This window comes from Sesamum indicum, linkage group LG8 (genome assembly GCF_026168435.1).
Source record: "Sesamum indicum cultivar Baizhima isolate 11 linkage group LG8, ASM2616843v1, whole genome shotgun sequence".
Taxonomy (NCBI): Eukaryota; Viridiplantae; Streptophyta; class Magnoliopsida; order Lamiales; family Pedaliaceae; genus Sesamum; species Sesamum indicum.
The window spans coordinates 20,009,083-20,030,089 of NC_142664.1; the positions used below are offsets into that span (position 1 = coordinate 20,009,083).

At 31.2% G+C, this 21,007-nt stretch overlaps 1 protein-coding gene across 1 annotated transcript; it reads left to right on the forward strand.

Moving 5' to 3' along the window:
* Positions 1 to 7,844: 7,844 nt before the first annotated feature.
* On the forward strand, positions 7,845 to 9,385 carry LOC105168202 (metalloendoproteinase 2-MMP). Its single transcript, XM_011088179.3, has one exon. The coding sequence runs from the start codon at positions 8,112 to 8,114 to the stop codon at positions 9,231 to 9,233; it is 1,122 nt and encodes a 373-aa protein (XP_011086481.1). The 5' UTR covers positions 7,845 to 8,111; the 3' UTR covers positions 9,234 to 9,385.
* The last annotated feature ends 11,622 nt before the right edge of the window (positions 9,386 to 21,007 follow it).

Consider the following 21,007-nt stretch of genomic DNA (forward strand, 5'->3'; position numbering starts at 1 on the left):
CCACAAGAATCTAGTGCTTCTGTGTCGTCTTCTGGTACTTATGTTTGATCCAGTGGATTCCGGCGGTGGCTCCCGCCTTGACCTTCTTGACGCCGGTGGACGCCACTGCCTTCGTCTTGTCGAGCTTGTCGCCGAACTTGTCGGAGAATTTGGAAGATGACTTGTTGGAACCGGTGGTGATGGTGGTGTAGCTGTAAGTGGGCTGGGGATCCCATTGATCAGCCCATGAGCTCTCGTATGCACCGTTGGATGACGCCATAGATATGCAGTTGATCGATAAACCAAGAAGAGAGAAGCAGAGAGTTGTTCTGACTTCTGATCAGGATTTTGAGAAGAAAGCGTTGGGGTGATTGGCGTTTTATAGTATGGTGATGGCGGGCGCCAGCTTTAGTTTCCAGAAGGAAGAAAGAATGTAGCGTACGTGGAACAGCGATGACTAATGTGGCTTCCAGGAAAACCCGCTTTCTCTATGGAAGGGCAGGTATTTTAATTTCTTCTAACTCAGAACTACGTAAATAATATTAATATTTTAATAAATTAAATGATAAATCGACTCAATTAATATTTTAATATAATAAAAAATAATAAAATAAATTATAATAAACACATATAAAGTGGGATAAGTACCTATATTTTTTGTGAAACTCGAACACATGATTTATGAAACCTCAACCTTAATCACATATATACTTTCATTTGTTTTCCAGTTTCAAGTATTTTGTGAAGATTATAGAGTCACTGATTTTTTTCTTTTAAATAATTATATTTACGCTACCTGATCTTGATCTGTTTACATAAATCATTCTTCATACTTTTTGCATAACTACAAAAACAATCACTGACAATTACAAAATAGGGATAATTTGTTTAATGATATAGATATTTTTTAACAGTGTATCTATAATTTTTCAAAAAATAATAATTATCTGTGTAAACAGACCACAAACCAGAGGTGTGTAAATTAATATATATATATTTTTTTGATTAACCAAGAACTCAAGCTCCTAGTAAAATAATTAAAAGTCATGATAATATTAACTACACCTATGTTTTAATTACAAGAGTAGGAATGGACCAATTTTATTATAATTTAATTATATATATATATATATATATAGATTGGTAAGATTATTGTTGGTCAAATCGGGGCTCCTTTTATTAATAGACGGCGAATAAAGAAACCAAAGGACAGAAAAATATTTACGTGTGAGGCGTCATGTATGAGATGGGATATATGTGATTAAAGAATTTCATATTCTAGAATTATAGGGTCTTGGAAAATTGTGATATTAAATTAAATGCGTGATAGCCGAAGTTCAAAGCAATCAATATCCTATACAAATTTGTTTATTTATTTTTGCTTTCTAAGTAATCATTCAATTCGGGGGGGGGGGGGGGGGGGGATTGACTATATTAACATGAGATGTAGAAAAAATGCTGAGATTAATGTCTTAAGGCAAAAAATTCAACATCTTCATAGAGGCTTCTCGATACATCTAGAAGCCCCTTATTATGATTTTGAATTATAATAGTCATGAAAAAGATAGTTTTTTGATAGTTCTTTCAAGTTGAAAAGTCTTTTTAAAATTAACACTCATGTGTACATGCAGTTGTTTTATTGTGCGATTGGTTTGAATCTTTGACTACAAGGAACAATTTAATTGGCCGAATTACTTCAATTTTGATACCTGTTGGCCATTGACTTGATGACTGAATATATATTAAAAGGGAAAAAGAAAATTTTCGTCCTATAATTTTGATCCGAATTTCTTTTGGTCCTTTAACTTTGGTAATATTATATTTCATCCTTTATCTATCAATTTTGTGTAGATTCGATCTTTTAGCCTAATTAAGGCTCTTTTGCCCTTTTAATGATAAAGCTTAATAGTCTATTCTAATGTCATTAAAAAGCCCATGCTTTCGAAATAAAACCAAGTCTCCATAAATTGATACCTTACATGTGAACATTAGTTATGAGATATTACTTGTTTACAACAACCCAACTTCCAAATTGGCTATGTAAAAATAGCAAACCCATCAGGTGGAAAATTGGGACGAACATCAATAATAAGAACCTAAATCACAAATTCATCACCGCTCCCTCATCAATACTCCTAATAGACATAATTTGCAAAAACAAAAAGGAAAAAAATAAAAGATAGTACCTAAAAAGAGAGAAGGAAAGCAAGGAAAGTTGTAGCTGTAGAGGAAAATTCGAAAAACCTGCAGTGGAAACTCAGAAGTGAGTCGTGAGATTTGGCAAGAAAATGGAGAAAGAAGAGAGAAACACTATGTTTGTTTTCATTTTCAACTTATTTCCGAGACAAGTCAAAACATACCCAATGTTTGTCATCATTTAAAAACACATTATTTAGGTGTTTTTAACTGTTTTAGCATAAAAATATGCATATACACACACACACATATATACATAAATATATATAAAAAAGGCATGATTTGACAATGAATAGTAATTTTTGTCTCCCAAAATACAATATTAAACATATAATACTTATTTTAAATTATCTCCAAAGACATGATTTGACAATGAATAGTAATTTTTGTCTCCCAAAACACAACATTAAATATATAATACTTATTTTAAATTATCTCCAAAAACAAATCCAAACATACATACTATCTCTAACACACACTTGTTTATCTTTATTTTTCTCTCTCTATTTTCACAAAACACTCAAAAAACGAATCCAAACATTATAAAAGATTTTTGCTGAAAAATCAAAAAGGAAGTGTGACATAAAACACGCGCCGACCTGCTTTAAAGTGAAGACAGCAGAGCAGTCCCATCCGCACAGAACTCGGCTCTTCTATCTCCTACTTGTCTCCTCTCCGCCAATTAGCAAGCACGTGTTGTCCTATAACTTTACATAGAGTAGTTATTACTTACTTTTTGTAGATAGGCGCGGATCCCCCAAATGGACATGCACATATGAGGTAGTTACAACCAGTACAATTCTCCTTGGTCAGCACAACAAGGTGAGCCTAGGCTGCCCATCAGGACTTTCCTTGCTTAACCAATTGTGATGAAAGAAACTTTTTCAGGTAGACCTTTTGCCAGAATATTTCTCTATGCTCCAACAATCAAACAACAAGCCTTGCACCCTTGGAGGGGGAGTGATGATGCTTCCTCAATTTTTTTTTTCTTAAAACCCAAAATAAAAGATGTGGACCCCTATCAAGCAGCCCTATAGACCCGACCATAGCCTGTGTATTGTTACTAACTTGGCAGGTTCATAAAAGAGTTTAATCCAGTAAGATGACTCAGCATACAACAATAATGATACATTACATGCATGTATTTATAACTCATAAGACACATCATATCGAAAAATCATCAACAAACTCCACCTAAAATTCGTTGTCGACTGACCTAGTCGTAGCAGGTAAAATGGAACTAGCTTAAATTGGGTTAACTGACAAAACTCATACAAACAGTTATAACGTCTTTAAGATAAGTCCAAATCGCAATTTTTTTTAGTTGGCTAACTCATACAACTTGTTAATGGTGTATTACTATCTGCAATCATTTTCAAAACTCACTCTCCATCTGCCTATGAATAGAGGCATTGTGCAGTCATAATGATAACAAGTAGCATACACTCTTACACTCATTTCTCTGTCAGTGTTTAGCTATCTTTCAACATATTGTTGCACTCCACTTGACTTTTTCTTGAGTTTTTCATTTACTTATTCAGTCAAACAAATTTACTAACTTAAGCATCGGAGTGTTAACTCCTGTTTTGCAGTTAGTCCTCCTTTGATCTCAGAATTTTATTGAAGATTTTTTTATCATTGTGGTGCTACTAAATTCCGGTACACATCAATTGTAATGATCACAGCTTAAAAAATATGGTAAATTAATACTATCCACCATAGTCAAACAAAACTAATATTAAAAATAACTATTGACCATAGTTACTGAACATTTGTTATGGTTTTAACTATAGTCAAAATATTTGTAATATTTTTAAATTATGACTAATTAATGTATTGGCCTCCCTTTAGAAATAAAGCCGTTGTTAATTAGTATTTAACCCAATTTCTTACTTTTCACTTGCAATTAACCATTACCAAAAGTAATATTTCTTCTAGTGTGACCACATCATTTAAAAATTTAAACTATTAGAAAGAAAAATTATTTCATAATAATATATTAATACTTATCAAATCAAAAAATAGGACGATGGAAATCTAATTTACATTCTTATTTTTAGGGGGAAAAAAGGTTAAAAAAAAATTATGGTTTAAGACCTAAATAAATGCCTTCAAAATTGTTGTGGGTAATATCTTATAAGATGCATAATTTTTAATTTATTCAGATATTTCAAAATTTTTATTTCTGATTTAATTACAGCATCTCATGATCATGTGTAAGAGTTTATAAATATTTTTAGATGAATTTAATCAGGTATCGTTCAACATCAAGTGAGGATTTGAATATCAAACAAAAGTTGTAATGTCCAATTAATTTAATTAGATTGAATCTATACACTATAATTGTCTCAAATAATTTATAATGTGGAATCATTTCCTGTTCAAGAATGTCGGAGAGAATCTTGACCAGTAGTGTGGAAGCAATTCATTAATCTCTGTTCACATGTTGTGAGTTGTTCTGATCATCATGATGATCCAATATTCTAATCACCCACCTAATTTTTCCTAATTATTTTCCATCTTTCTTTGTTTCACAATCCGTGTTTTCTTCTTTAATTTGGATTTAATTCAAATTTTGTGAAAGAATATATTTAGAAGAATTCTTGAAAATAATAATATCAAATACACCATATTAAAAAAAAAAAAAAAAGAACAACTTGTTTTAGAAAGTGTTAAGGAGTGTTTGCAACAATTTCTATTTGTAAATAGTAAAATTTCATTACAGTCATGTAATTATAAGGGTTTTGTAGTTTTGGCCCAGGAAGGAAAAAAGAAAAAGAAAACAAAACAAAACAACCACTATGTTTGGATTCGTATTTTTGCATTTTTCAAGACAACATAAAACACCTTCGATATTTACTTTTGTGTTTTTACACCTTATGTGTTTGTACTTTTTCTGCACTTTTTCTTAAACTTCAGAATAAAAGACAAATCTTTTCGGAACAATCCTAAATCTCGTTAAATAAACACATTAAAATCATTTGGATGCATTTAGAAAGACATTAATCAAAGCAGCGGAATTTCTTAAATATTTTATTATCCCAGTTCATCAAGAAAAGAGGCACTTGAAAATTTCTCAAACATTTGGTACCAGTATAAGAATAAGGAAAAATTATTTTTTCCGTAATTTAATTTTTACCCTCTATTAAATTTAGTAATGTAAGTATATCCATCAATTAATTAGTCCCGTAAGTTTGTAAAATGATGATAAACAATCCCCCAGTAGTCGGGAATTTATATTTTGGCTGAGAAAAATGACATGGCAGCTGAGTTGTATAAATTTTTAGGGATTTTATATAGTTTTGAACATGATTTGGAAGCCATGTACGATATGCTTTGGAGAGAAAAAAACCTCCTTTTTTCCTCCAAAACTCTTTTGCTAACTAACAAAACCCATTTTCTCTCCATTTTTCTTCAAGATCGGCTGAAGATGTCTTCCATGGAAAGATCCCTTTTGTACTGTTGGGAAAAGAGGGCAATGGTGAGAATTTCTTGGACTAATGAAAACATGGGAAGAAGGTTCCACTCTTCTCTAGATTATAAAGTAATGTTCTTAAATTTTTCCTCCTATTTTGCTGCTAATTTCTTTTGTTTTTATTTTTTAAAGAGAGAAAGTTGTGGGTTTTTTTGTTGAGAAGATTCACCTATGTGTACTCGGGGAAAGATTATAACCCCTAGATTGCTTGCAAGACTTTCTCGATATGAAGATAAAATCAATAAATTGAAGAAATTCGAGGAGAAGGTGTATGTATTTGAAGATGGCTACGATTGTATCTTTTTGTTGTTTGTTATTATTTTTTTATTTGATTAATTTTCAATCTTAACCAATGTGGGAAAAATGGGGATTAGGGTTCGCGTAACAGAGAAAATGGGAAATGTTAGGAGTTGATTTTTTCTTTTAGGGTGCGGTGGGGGGAATAGTGGCAGCATGGCATGTATGAAATTATAGGATTTGTTTTTCTTTTTATTTTTCCACTTGATATGCCCATTCAACTTCAATGACATCTGTTATTACACGTGGAGGATACAATAGATAAATGGTCGGACAATTCGGTAAAAATTTGCTACGCGTGCAATTTTTCGATAAAAAATTTAAAAGTTACCAAAAAATTCACAAGAAAACTCTAAATCAGACTTAATTTTATTACTTTGCAAATTTACGACAGTAATTAATTAATAGGCATACTTACAGGACGGAATCTAATAGAGGGTAAAATTAAAGGAAGAAAAAAATAATTTTTCCCAAGAATTATAACTCTTAAACATAACTAACTGCAAAGATTAAAAATAAATAGGCTTTAGTGAATAAGTTATTGATCATAACAACGCAACGAAATTTGTCAGAAGTGATTTTTGCAACTATAGCCAAAATATTGCTATAACTAAATATGGAAAATATTTTTATCAAGGTGGATAAACTAAAATTTTGCATTTGTTTTTATTTAATGATGGCTAATATTAATTATTTACCATAATTTTTAATCTATAATCATTAAAATATAGACAATAGTAATTTTTTTTCTAATATATTTCTTCTTTGGATAATATCGGAAAGCTTAATTTGGGACTAAAAATAAAAACAGAAAAACAAAAGTTTGAGAAAGAGCAATGAGAAATAAGCCTCAATTGATGAAGTGGAAAGAGGAAATAAGCTTCAATACAAGTCTGAAACATTTGGAAACAAACGTTTGGTTGTGTTTTCATTTTTATTTTTAGTTTCTATCAATTTTATTTGTGTAAAAATATTTTATTGATTTTTGTGTGAGAATTGAGAATATGTTTGGATTACTTATTTCAAATATAGGTATATAGGTATGAGAATTAAGAATAGAGGTATATGTATTCTTTATTTGACTGAAATTAATTATGAAGGTTGACCAAAATCATTGAATATCAAAAATTATAAAATAATCAAAATCTGGTTGAGCCTTCCATAGAAACGCATTTTGGGAGAGAAACCAATTTTAATTAATTTGAAGAATATGACAAGAAAAGACATGGCTAATAAAATAAGACATGTATGACAACTTTGCTGATTAAATAGGATGACCAATGCATGTCAACCTATAATTTCAAAAGATTTGTACACAAAATAGGAATGCAATCTCAATGAAAATTATTTGATCAAACAAAATACCAATTATCCAAATAGTAAAAAGTGAAAACACAACCAAACGGAAGTGTTTGAAAGAAACAACTTAATGTTACAATTTTACCAAAAAAAAAAAAAAACACAAAAATTGATAGAAAAATTGCTTATAAATTTCGGGTAAATCCAATGTAATTTATACCATTTCAAAAACTAAAATGATAAAATAAACACACTTTTTTCAATTTATTTTTAACAATAAAATAATAAATACTCATTTCAAACTCTTACAGTTACAAGCCTCCAATTGATGCAACTATCGTGTGCCAAAACGGTTGGGTATTTAGACAATCAAAGTACACAATCTAATTAAAAGTTGGTAAGAAAATCCATCCACCAAAGGACTAAAATAGCTCAACTGCTCAAAATGTCAAACCATTCTGAAAACTGTTTAACTAACATTTCACGCAGCCGACTTTTCTCCCACTGCATAATTTTCTTGCAACTTTAAGATAATAATCATCCCATACTAATCAATAAACCTCCTTAAATTGACAAATTTTCCACCTCACTGCTTGCACCATCACACCCTCATTCAATATTCCACGAAAACAAACGTGTCCCGAAGAACTGACACAGAAATTGTTGTTATATTTTATGTCGACTCAGTCTCGAGTTCTTACGACCAAAACTGTCGTTCACACGTTAAAACCAAACCTGTTTTTGTACGACGTTTCCAGAAACCTGGAATCATCAATAATTCCGCTGCCTGACAAGTCGGATTCAAATACCCTCTTAAAGCTTTGATCCCACTTCAATTTTCCATTGATTTCATCTTACTGATAAAATGAAACTCAGATTTTGTACAGTACCTGTAACTTTACTGTTACTCGTGTTTTGGATTAATCCCACTCCAGCTTCTGCTCATTTCTTTCCCAACATTACCTCAATTCCAGCTTCTTTAATCCCAAACACTACAATCTGGGACGCTTTCAACGCCCTCGACGGCTGCCGGAAAGGCGTCAAGGCCGACGGGCTTGCCAAACTCAAGAAATACTTCCAGCTTTTCGGCTACCTCAATAATTCTTACGATAATTTTTCCGACGACTTCGATGACTACCTGGAAAAGGCCATCAGGACCTACCAACTCAACTTCAATCTCTACGCTACTGGCGAGCTCGACGCTCCCACGCTGAAGCACATCGTGCTACCCCGATGCGGCAATCCGGATGTCGTCAATGGGACTTCGACTATGCGGTCCGGCAAACCGTCGAACAGGTACAGTGCAAACTCTACTATTCACACAGTGGCGCATTACTCGTTCTTCCCCAACCGGCCGCGGTGGCCGCCGGGAAGGACTCGGCTGACGTACGCCTTCTTGCCGGAGAACCAGCTTTCGGATGTCGTGAAGGGCGTGTTCGCGCGCGCGTTCGAGCGGTGGTCGGAGGTGACGCCGCTGACGTTCACTGAGACTAGTTCGTTCTACGGGGCGGATCTCAGGATCGGGTTCTTTAGTGGCGACCACGGCGACGGCGAGCCGTTCGACGGCGTCTTGGGGACTTTGGCGCACGCGTTTTCGCCGCCGGCTGGCAGGTTCCATTTGGACGGTGATGAGAACTGGGTGATCGACGGTGACTTTCTCAACTCGTCTCCAATGTCGGCAGTGGATCTGGAGTCGGTTGCGGTTCATGAAATCGGGCATTTACTCGGGTTGGGTCATAGTTCGGTTGAGGATGCGATTATGTACCCGACTATTTCGTCGGGTACCCGCAAAGTGGAGCTTGCTAATGATGATATTATGGGTATCCAAGAACTTTACGGGTCTAACCCGAGTTATAACGGATCGGACCCGACTTTGACTCCAAGAACCGAGTGGGATACGAGTGGGGCTCCACGTGTGGACTATTTGTTGTGGAGGCGCGGAATCCTATTGGTTGTCGAACTATTCTCCTTATTATTATTTGTTTAGATTTTTTCTAATATCTTTTTGTTTATATTATTTATTTCTTTATTGATGTATTGCAGAAATTAGGGGGGTTTTGCCCATTAATAGACGTACATATATGGGAATTTTACTGTAGTTGATTATTATTTATATAAATATTCTTGAGATTTTTTTTATTTGGCTGCAAATACTATGTTTTTTTCCCCATCTGATACTAATTAGATTTATTACATTATTTAACATATTCAAATTTAAAAATTAATTTAATATTTTAAAAGTAGTACAAATAAAAACTCAAAAAAGAGTAAACATTACCAATCATACAATGGCTCTTTGGCACAAATTTTATGTAGTAGACATAAACCAATCCAAATTATAGGTAAAGAAAACCAATAAAAGAATAAGGGATAATTATATAAAAAAAAATCCTGTATCTTAATATATATGCAAAAAACCCTCTATATTATGTTAAATTCAGTTCGCTTGCCATTAATGGTTAACGTCATAAGTACCATTTTGACAATGTTAATTTTTGGTCAAGTTGCCAATTTTACCCTTTGAACATGATGAGGCTGGAGACTAAAAGTTTTACTTTCTTCGAAGTGAGAGAAATGGAAAGAGAGATAGAAATTAGGGTTTTACATTATGGGATTGGGCGGAGAGAGAATAGGCAAAGTGAGAATTCGTCAAATTCTGATTATGAGGAGGGTAGGGAGGATGAGACATCCACAGATTCTGATGCTAACTCTTCTGAATCAAAATGCCCTTCATGGATGTTAGAACATTTTGAGGGTCCTTTAGATGATGGTATTTTTTAAAGAAGGGGTCCGAATCATGTTAGGTAAGTGTTTAAAACACTTAAATCATACTTGAAGGATAAAAAAGAAAGAGGGAGACAGCTGATCAACAGAGAAGATAAATATGAAGGGTGAGGAGTGGTATAGTAATGGAGGCAATTACGATGAATTACATTCATTGAGGGGGTCAGATGATGAGGGGAATGGGATGAAGTTGGGGGGGACGTGGAGCTGTCTGTGGTGATGAAATTTCCTATAAGGTGGAAATATAGGAATGTTCTAAGGGATTGGGCTGTGAGGAATTAGGATCTGAAATTCATAGAAAATGAAAAACACGTCATTATTGCTACTTGCAAGAATGACTGTGAATGGAAAATTCATTCATCCTCAGTGGTGAAGGGGATCACACGTCATTCATCTGCACACAAAATTGAGAATAAATAGGCAAATTAGATATTTGGGGAAAATGATTGAAAATTATACCCGAAATAATCCAAATGAGGGGCTTGCTTTCTTTAAAAAAAAAAAAAATAGAAAGGATTGTCATATTGAAGTCAGTATTGTTAAAGTGTATAGGGCCAAGAGGTATGTTTTAGAATTGTGTAAAGGGAATGCGAAACAAAAATATACAAGATTACCTGATTATTGTTCAATTGTTGAGAAACATAACCTAAGAAACACATTAATTTTGAAAGTGGACAGGGGAATAAGTTTCCCAGTACCTGAGGGTCTACAGGCACATAATCAATCCAGTGCTTGGAATGCATAACTTTGAAAATCAAGTTTGGACACCGTTGATCCACGACAAGTTAAAGCTAGGGCAGGAAAGTAGAAAAAAGTTAGAAGAGATGGGATGGCATAAGGACAAAGATGTTGTGGGTTCAAGAAAAGGTCCAGCACACACAAAAATATTGAGTGCCTTGTGAGGGGCACAACAAAAGAAGTTGCAAGAACCCCCCTCACCCAAATTCAAATTACTACAAGGTATGCAATATTTACATTTTGTTTTTACTAAATTTAATATTCTTTGTCTGAATTTTGTTGATTTTGTTTCAGGCACCACAAGATGACCCAATTCCTTCTTCCTAAGTGCCTGAAAATACTCACACAGATGCATCATCAGTAAAACTCTAACCTTTTATTTTTTTTATTAGAAATGTTTATTTTCTATAAATTTACTGTATTATTAAAGCCTGAATTTATGTTTGCATATCCCTATGCCCACAGAAGATATGTCACAAAAGGGTTCAAGTAATTCATACCATGTTCAACAGCCTGAGGTACAATATGGTCCACTTTTCATGACATTTACTTATTCATTTTGCTTAAGGAATTCACTATTTGTTGCAGTTGTTCCATCCTTAGGAAACCGAAATTCATCATGTCCTTAGTCAGCTAAGGGAACACACACAAATATTAACTGAAACTGTAATAATTTTGTAATTAATTGCATAATTACAATGGATGCAAGTGCCCAGAACAAGAGCTGTTGTTCATGTGTCAAGAGGCAGTATTATATTTATTTATGTTATTTGGATCAATGAATTTCAAATTTATAATAATAAATATATAGAATTTATTTGATAGTTCAATATTATAAAGAATTTTAAGTTTTTGAATTCTCATTTTGAATCATATTTCATCTTTTAATTGTAGAAAATAATAACTACGATATTTTTATTTATATTATATGATATCTATCTAAAAAAAAAAGTATAACGAACAACTTAGTATGTTTTAGCATATGAATTTTATTGCTATATTCCAATATCGATTTGTAATATTCTTGTGCTCTGTAATTTAACAAGTTCTAATAATTAATTTATAATTTTTATGTATTTATTAATTAATTTAACAAGTTTTAATAAATAAAAGATAATAATAACAATGATGGTCGAACAATTTAACTCATTTTCATGATATTGCATTAGACATATGTCTTATAAAATGAGATCAATTACTACTTAAAAATCCTTGTTTCTATTTTGTGTATTGGAAGACATATATAAAAATTTAAAATTGTCATCATCATGTTTTTAAATTTATTTTCATGACCATTCTCGTTTTAATTTTAGAAGATAGTTTTATGTTTATACCCATTTTATTAAATTTAATATATTATAATTCAATTAAAAAACTTCATGTGGACAAATATACTTTCAAAATGGCGTACTATAAATATAATTAATTTATTAATAATTTATTAATATATGTTTGTTTAGTAAATATAAAACTCTACAAAATGATGTAAGTATCTAGAAAATTTGAGGTATATTTTATATGCTTTAACTAATTAAATGACTACTAAACTAATCTTAAATATATAATGAAAATAGTATGAAATCATATATTCATAATATTAAATTACATTATTGCAGCATATATTTTTTTAAAATTTTTTAGTTAATATTTAATATTATTATTTATAATAATATAATTTATTAAAATAAAGTAAAAAAAAAATAAGCAACAAGCAGATGCTCGAGGTCGGCTTGTGAGTTACGAGCTCGAGCTCGAGCTTTATATCTAGTGGTCAAGCTCAAGCTCGATCCCATTTATGCTAAGCTCGTTAATCCTCCTTTATTCTAAAGTATTTAGATTAATATCATAATAAATTATCAATGATAATTTTGTATTTCGTATCATCAAAATTAAAAAAATATATATTGACATTTTAAATAAAAATTTATAAACTCCTAATATTTTACTTTAAATTGCATAATTGTTTTTTAAAAAAAACTATTAAATACTCTGAAAAATCACATGAACTTCAAAAAAAATATGATTCGACCTAAACATCCTCTTAATTTGTTTCGCAATGTTTCTATCTATCTTCTATACTATATAAAAGAGAAGGGCTTTCTATATTTATAAACGACGGTCAATGACACTGTCGCACCAATATTTTATAAAGTCAAAAATACCCTTCAACTAAATAATATCATTAACTTATTCAACTTTTTAAATTTTATATTAATTGATAAATTAATTTTCTTTTCTTTTCTTTTCTTTCTTTTTATAAATATAATATATTGATTTATATATTTTATTTTTATATTATATATTTAAAATCATAAAAAATTATTTATTATATGCACACAGAAATTACGGTATCACAACAGCTAGTATTATTATAAAGGAAAGAGGATTTATAGTCCGAAAATGGTAGTTTTGATACCACTACACCGATTTATTATAATATCAAAAATGTCCTTCAACTTCCCAACTCATGTTAAATTAACTATTCAATCAAGTTCATTTAGAAAATTAATTCCAAGCAATTACATATACTTGAAAATTAAATCTACTCCCATTTTATTTAAGCTTATTGTTGATTGAAATTGAAATAATATATTAGTATTTATTTTGCATGTGTATACAATCATCATTATCAATAAAACATATATTGTGCCAATAAGGTCTAGCTCAGTTGATGAAGCTGAGGCCTCATCATCTTAGAGTTCATGGTTCGAGGGTCATCTTATGCGTGAGATGTTGTTTCTACTGATACTAGGTGTATTGTTTCTACTGTAGTAGTAGGTGTTAGTTTATTTAATATTATTATTCAGAGTATGATTGTTGTAATGGTCTTTGTTAGATATTGATAGCCGACAGGAATGATTATAATCAATTTATTTCAATTAATAATAGTTCATCGCTCTTATTTAAAAAATGTAACACATATTGTACAAAGTGCCAATTTTTAATTTAATTGAGTAAAATATGTTTTGATAATTAATGCATTAAAAAACATTACTAGAAAATTTTATATGTGAGGTTGTAAGATAATTATAAATTTTAATAAAATAAAAGATAGTATTAAAAATTATACGTATAGGTAATGCGTGCCACTGTATCTAGGCATCTCAACTGCAAGCTTAGAGGACCATTGAAGGCTAAAAAAGCAAGTGTGGGCCGAGCGCTGTTATGGGCTTACCAAAACTCTGGCCCACTAAGATAGATAGATAATACCAAAGAGATAATGAGGTTTTGGTCCCATCTCACAATGATTGCACATGAATGTTATGATGATGATGATGATATCACATATATAAATCACATAACCCATTGGGGACTAGTAGAGAAATTTAAAGAAATTTATTAGAGGAAAAGGAAGTATACCAATCACCAACACAAAAACAATATCATAACATCACTAAGGGTGTTTGGCAGAACTTATTTCAAATATTTTTATAATTTTTTTTTATATTATAAGATGTTCTAAGATTTTATTTTGAAAATAAATTTTTAATTAAAAAAATTGTGTGAAGTTAGTTTTTTTTTTTTTAAAGACGTTATAAGATTCTAAAATATCTTATTTTTTGGATCTTATAATCTTTTAAAAAATAATCCGTCAAACGAGTTTTTTAAAGCTTTTAAGCTCAGCCAAACACCCTCTAAGGCTCCATTTGGTTGTTTGAGTTAAAAGGGAAAGGGAAAGAAAAGTGTGAATATTAAACTTATTCTATTATTTATATATTAATTTTTTTTTATAAATTAATACTCGATACGTTGATAACTTCTTTAAACTAATAATTTTTCTCAGTTCCAATTGGGCCCGAGGTCTAAATTAATAATTTCGATAAATTAATGTGATAATAGTTTTTTGGAAGACCCTTATATAAATTTATGGTCCCTTCAACATTATAAATTAATAATTCTATAAAATTATAAATATAACTAGAACAATTTAATAAAATATGATTTTGTTGTTGTTTGTTTCTTTTAAAAATTTAAATCTAGAGTTTCATCCAGAAGCTCTAGTGTCGCATTCTCATACTACAATAAAAAATTACGAAGAGTTGTTGTTGCTCTGTCATTCCTTCTACGTAAATGTCTTATTCATGAAAAATAAAATTGGTTCACTGAATAAAAAAAACTCTTTAAATTATTATTATTATTAATTTATCAATTAAATAGTATTTTTTTAAATTAATAAAGTTACATGGTCCTGATATTATTAATTTAGAAAAATATTACTCTATTTTATCTTTTTTTCAAATTATTTGATATGTATTGATTTAGTTGTCTTTTGCAAGTCATGTATTAGATTTTACAATGACTCAATAACAAGTAATATATTTTGGGTAGTAGTGCTCATCTTTGCAAAAACTTTTCAACGATTAAGTCAGTAAGAAAGTCGAGATAGAAAATTAAAATATTAAAAATTTATACCTTGTAAGGTATTTATAGAAATGGGTTTATTGTGTAAGATCGAATGTGGCGTTGACGCTTGTCCTTTCATAAACCTCCTGCTTTTGGAATCTTGAACGAATAAATCGATTTGAATTAGATAAGTTGTGACTCGAAAAAATACATAATCTTGATCTATTTGAGTAAATATTTATTATTCGAGAGCATGTTGATCTCTTTTAAAAATATTTTTTTAACATTTAATAATGTACATTTACAAAATTAAAAGTTGTCCTTGGGGTAGTATTATTTTTCGGACCCACAAAATTAAACCTTTTTCAACATCATGTGATTCATACTTCCCACATCAATGTCCAATTAATTACACTAAAATTAGCAAACTCTATGCAATAATATGAAGTTGCTAAAAGTTTCATCAATTTGTGTATTATCATGGATGGATTTTCAAACACTAGACAGCATAGTACTCATCAACACCGTCACATTCAAACAAGAAAATTTGTCCAACATCATTTTCAATAATAGCAACCAAATGGATAAAAAGGGACTGCCCCGATCCAACTTGCATCCACCGTTGTTACGGAACCCTAAGAACCCTAAAAATTAATATTTTTACACCTCGAAATAATGCCAATCGATCAACTTGAAACTTTTCTTGCATTTGAATCTTGATGTTGATGTTCACCATTTATAAATTACAAGGGATAAAGCCAATTTGCCCCCTCTAAAGTCAAGAAATTACCAAACGGGTTTTGGGTTCAACTTGCACCGATCCGATTCATTGACCTTGCATGATGATCGTCGACCAGAAGATCATCGAGTGGTTAGGGTGCAATCACATGGATCCATACATGTCCTAACACAAAACATGTATCATTTGTAATTTAGTTATCATTCAACTTAAGTATTAAAAAATTTAAGTCGAGACTACATCGATCATCATAATTCATTACATACTCGATCAGGAACTTGACCCGATAATTATGGGTAGATTCGATTTGATGAGACCCGAGCTGGATATCAAATGTGGGAAAGAAGGAAAAGTAGGAGGTGGTTTGAATTTTTGTGGTTGATGAGTCCGTTTCAAGCTGTACTAATCATTTGACTTGCGATGGTTGTAATAAATGTCTTGTCCAAATGATGCCTCTTTTCTGCCTAGCAACGGATATGGAGCAAAACTTCGAGGAAAGGGGGAAGAGTAGAGTAGACCCACATGTTTTTGGCCCATACGGTGAAGAAATTCCTGTGAAGCAGATGGAACAACTTGCACTCTGTGACCCCATATGTATGATCATCCTAAACCATGCGCATTCTTTTGTCTAATTCGACTACATTTCTTGATATATAAAATTTATATAATTTGATTAAACAAAACTTGAAGTTAAATTTATAATTTATGGCTTACATATATTTTTTGTCCTGTAATTGAATTTTTTGACGTTTTCGTCCTTTAATTTTATATAGTAGTATTTTGGTTTTATATTTTTTTAATTTTCATAATTTTAGTTATTTTTTAAAACCGGAGTTCACCCTTTTCACATAAAAATGCGTATGTCTCTCATGTGATATCTTGAAATTTGGACTTTTGTTCCTATTGACCCATTCTGTCAGCATTTTCTTCTTTAACTTGTTAAGATAGTATTTTGGTCCTGCATCTTTTTAATTTTTGCAATTTCAATTCTTTTCTCATTAGAGTTTATTTTTCTCGTCGATTGAGGTGAACTTTAGTGAATAAAATGATCGAGATCAGAAAAATTAAAAAAATATAGGACTAAAATACTACTTTTAAAAGTTAAAAAATAAAAATAACAAAAAATCTGAGTTTCGGAACCAAAATTACATTTAATCCATAATCTATTTATGAAGTTATATTGATCATTAAGTTGGATAATATTTTAATGATTTTTGACGGGAAAAACATTTCATGCCAATTAAATTCTATTGCTTAGGAGAATCATAACGAATTTAACTCATCAATTTCCTTTACACTAATAAGAAAAATAAAGAGAGAATATTTTCTTTTAAAAAAATTATAATTAGTTATTTGAATTATTTACCTAGTTCATCTATATTATCAACATGAGGCAAAATAATCAATGCATATAATGATGAATGATTTACGACTTGATTGGTGTCCAATTGTACGAGGTATTATCTATTCTGATTTTGTCCTGATAAGACGTCTTGATAAGAAGAAAAGACGTTAGAATTTATTATATGCCGTTGAAGATCATTGTTGTAGGATAATTGCCTGCATCAGGGTAAATTATATTTTTTGTCCCATAAGTGGACTTGTTTTCGATTTTGGTTTCACATTCAGGTCAATTGGCACATTGAGTCCCATATGTGGGTTTTTTTTTTTCAATTTGAGGATCATTTAGGAATTTTCGTCCAATGAATAACGGCAGCTGCTCTCTCCGTTAGTCAATATAAGGATAAATTATATTTTTTGTCCCATAAGTGGACCTGTTTTCAATTTTGATCTCAAACGTAAATATACAAATTGACTTGAGTGTAGGATCAAAATTAAAAACAAGTCCACTTATGGGACCAAAAATATAATTTACCCTCGTGCTTGCATCATATACATTAAATGATACAATATTTGTATATGCAAGTTTGGAGTAGTCTGAATTAGTGCAAGTGATTGTGGTCTATACAGAAGCCACTGTTCTCAAAACAAAAAATACAAATAAAATATGACGTTCTGACTACTATACAATCTAAAATTAAAATTGAATTATTGTCATTAACAGTTATAATTTTTTCAAGAAACAACTTATAAACTTAAAAGTTTTCCTTTGTGCTGCATAAAATTCCATGTGCGACACATTTATTTGGACTAGTGAAGGTGACTTTGACCTAAGGAAAATTGAAATTGGAACGCTTCTAGAAGTTACTTCGCTAACAAAGAGTGTTACATCGACATTTTTATTTTACACTTTCAACAACAAAATTTTTTTATTGAAATCAAGTTTGATTTATATTTTTATAGATTTTTTTAAACCCCCCCCCCCCAAAAAAAAAAAGAAGAGGAGCATTGTTGTTCCGAAAAAAAAAATAATAATAATTGATTTTTGGGGTGATTGTTATTCTAAATATAGTGGGTTCGGTTCTTTAAAAGTGAACCGGTAAAACACACCATTGTTAAAATCACGTTGAGGAAAGCCCGGAAGATGGTTATCTTATGCTCGAATTAGTATATAGTTGGAGAAGATAATAACGGTAATAAGAAAGAATGGGGTCATATAAGCTATATTTGGTGCCAATATTTATAGGAGAGACCTAATTGTACGATTTTGCGTGCGCTATTGATAGAAAAATTCTTTGCCCCGATTAGGTTTGGTCGAATCAAACTAATTAAAGAAAAAGTATAATAAGTCACTTTTCCCTAACTGTACATATATTGTACTTATCATATGATTGATTCAAGTTTAACAGAGTAGGGTCCAAGTAAATATTTCCGTCATTGATATTAAAATAATTTAACAGTGAATTCATACATATTAGGAGTTTATTGATCTTACAAGTAGGGTCATGGAGATCTTGATTCAGCGCTAAAGCTCCATAGCTTGTCTGGAGGTTGAAGGTATTAACCAGAAGGTCTAACAAAACCTTTTCGATCAATATTTAAACTGTTAGAGTAAGGTTGTCCAGATCTTAAAATAAAAAAAGAATTCGATAAATTTATCGAAAAATCAAAAGTATTTAGAGGGAAGTTCATAAGATGACTTTTATAAAATATCTCCACATGCATTAAGTATATATAAATATATATATGTGTGTGTGTGTGTAAGATTGCAAAATTTCTCATAAAATAAAGGAAAAAATTGGTCATGGAAACACGGAAAATTGATCTGGAAATTGGAATAAAGTGAATAAGGCAGCAGTGTCCTGCAGGGCGTGGAGTAGGACCAGGGAATCACTAAAACATCCTACGCGCAAATTGGACTGGAAAGAGCTGTCTTTCCAATCCCCTGTCTTCCATTCCATGCACCCTTAATATACTACATTTTTTTTTTTATTAAACTCAATAAATAAATAAATAAGATTTAGAAAAAAAATATTTGTGATGTAGACCAAAATATTTCTTAATTTCTTTACCTTATCTTATACGGTCTCCCGACTTCCAAGAAATCAGCATCGGCAGTTTTTTTTTATTCTTCTTCTTATTATTATTATTATCATCATCAACATAAAAATTGTTAATTACGCTATGAATCTTTTGCTTTTTTTCTTAATAATTTTTTATATTAATTATTTTGGGTTCTCCTATCTCGGCTCACCTATCAATTGCAAAGATATTTTTTTTTAAATTCCAGTTGATAATTCCATAATTTAAATTAAATTTACTTGTAAAGATAATGACTGTTGGATTTATTCTGTATATTAACGGCTAAATTTGGTACGAAAGTGGAGTTGATTTTTGTAATATTTGTTTTCGAGTGGAAACTTCTCCGCGGATTTGCATTTGGCCATGAAGTACGTAGTTTGACAATCTCTCCACAAAAGCAATTTACATTTTTCCAAAAATATTCTTATATACTAATAGGCTGTATATCAATTATTTATACTAAAACATCTGTAAAATGTTATAAAATTGGGTGAAACTCCATATTCAAACGCCCAGCTCGATCCATCACCGTACATGGTCCGTATTATACGAATCATGTAAAATTACTTTGATAACCTTGAATTTGTCTAGAATTGTACTCATCTCAAGTCTCAAAGAATCCACGGAAGTGGTAGGGTCAAGACTACCACCTTTGCCATGCATAATACAAAGTAAAAAAGACAACGTCATTGGCATCCAGCCCCAACTCGTGGAGTGGAACCATCTGGTTTTATCCTAAGCCGCAGGTGGTCCTTATAAATGACTGTGAAGAGCAGAATGTGCGCATGACTTTATCAGTACAAAATGTGACTGATTATATATGTGAATTTACATTAGTGCCCATGCTTTGTGATCTGAATATTAATTTTGTTTGGTGTACTTTCATGCCCAAATCAGATTTAATCGAACTGAGTCGATCACACAACAAATGTATCACATTTATAGTGTGATTTGTCACTTTTTTTAAATTATACACCAATCATACAACAAGTGTAGAACAGTAACTATATAATTAATTCAAATTTAATCAAACTTTATTCGAATTAAAATGTCTCGTAGGTCCGCTCTTTTTCGGTATTGAAGACTACCTATGGTCTTTGGGTTGGCGTACATTTTCCACTCTCTTACTCTTTGTTTCGCTAATTTGTGCTTTTTTTGCTAATGTATGCCATTATTACAAACGATTCTTAGAAAGGGCAAAAAGAAAGCTCCCGTTCTTAGTGAATAATGTTTTGTTATGACATAAAATTTATTGCAAAATAGACTTGCAAGAAAAGATTGACAAAGCCACGATTAAACATTCTTCGCCATATAAAATGAAATGAATATATCTAAATTAATGAGCCAAAGAAAAATTTACTAGAATGGAGAGTTACATACCTCTAAATTGGCCAAGGACAACGCTTTCCGATAATTCAAGAGATTCATCTTATCCTTAGTTGCTAATTGCCACAAGATCATGTGTAGTTGACAATTGCTTTTTTTATTTAAAAAATTATAATAATAAAAATTTATCATTTTTAGGTTTAAGAACATTAATGGGAATTGACCACCCGATGTTACATGCAACCAATTGATGCAACAATTATTTGTAGTAATTGATTTTCTTAATTAAACCACGTTTTGCTAAAATGCGCCATCCTACGCCGTCCCCACATCTCTCTCTCTCTCTCTAGAATGGTTGTCTTTATAAGTGAGATCTCCGACTTTTTCTGTTCTCATAAACGACTGCG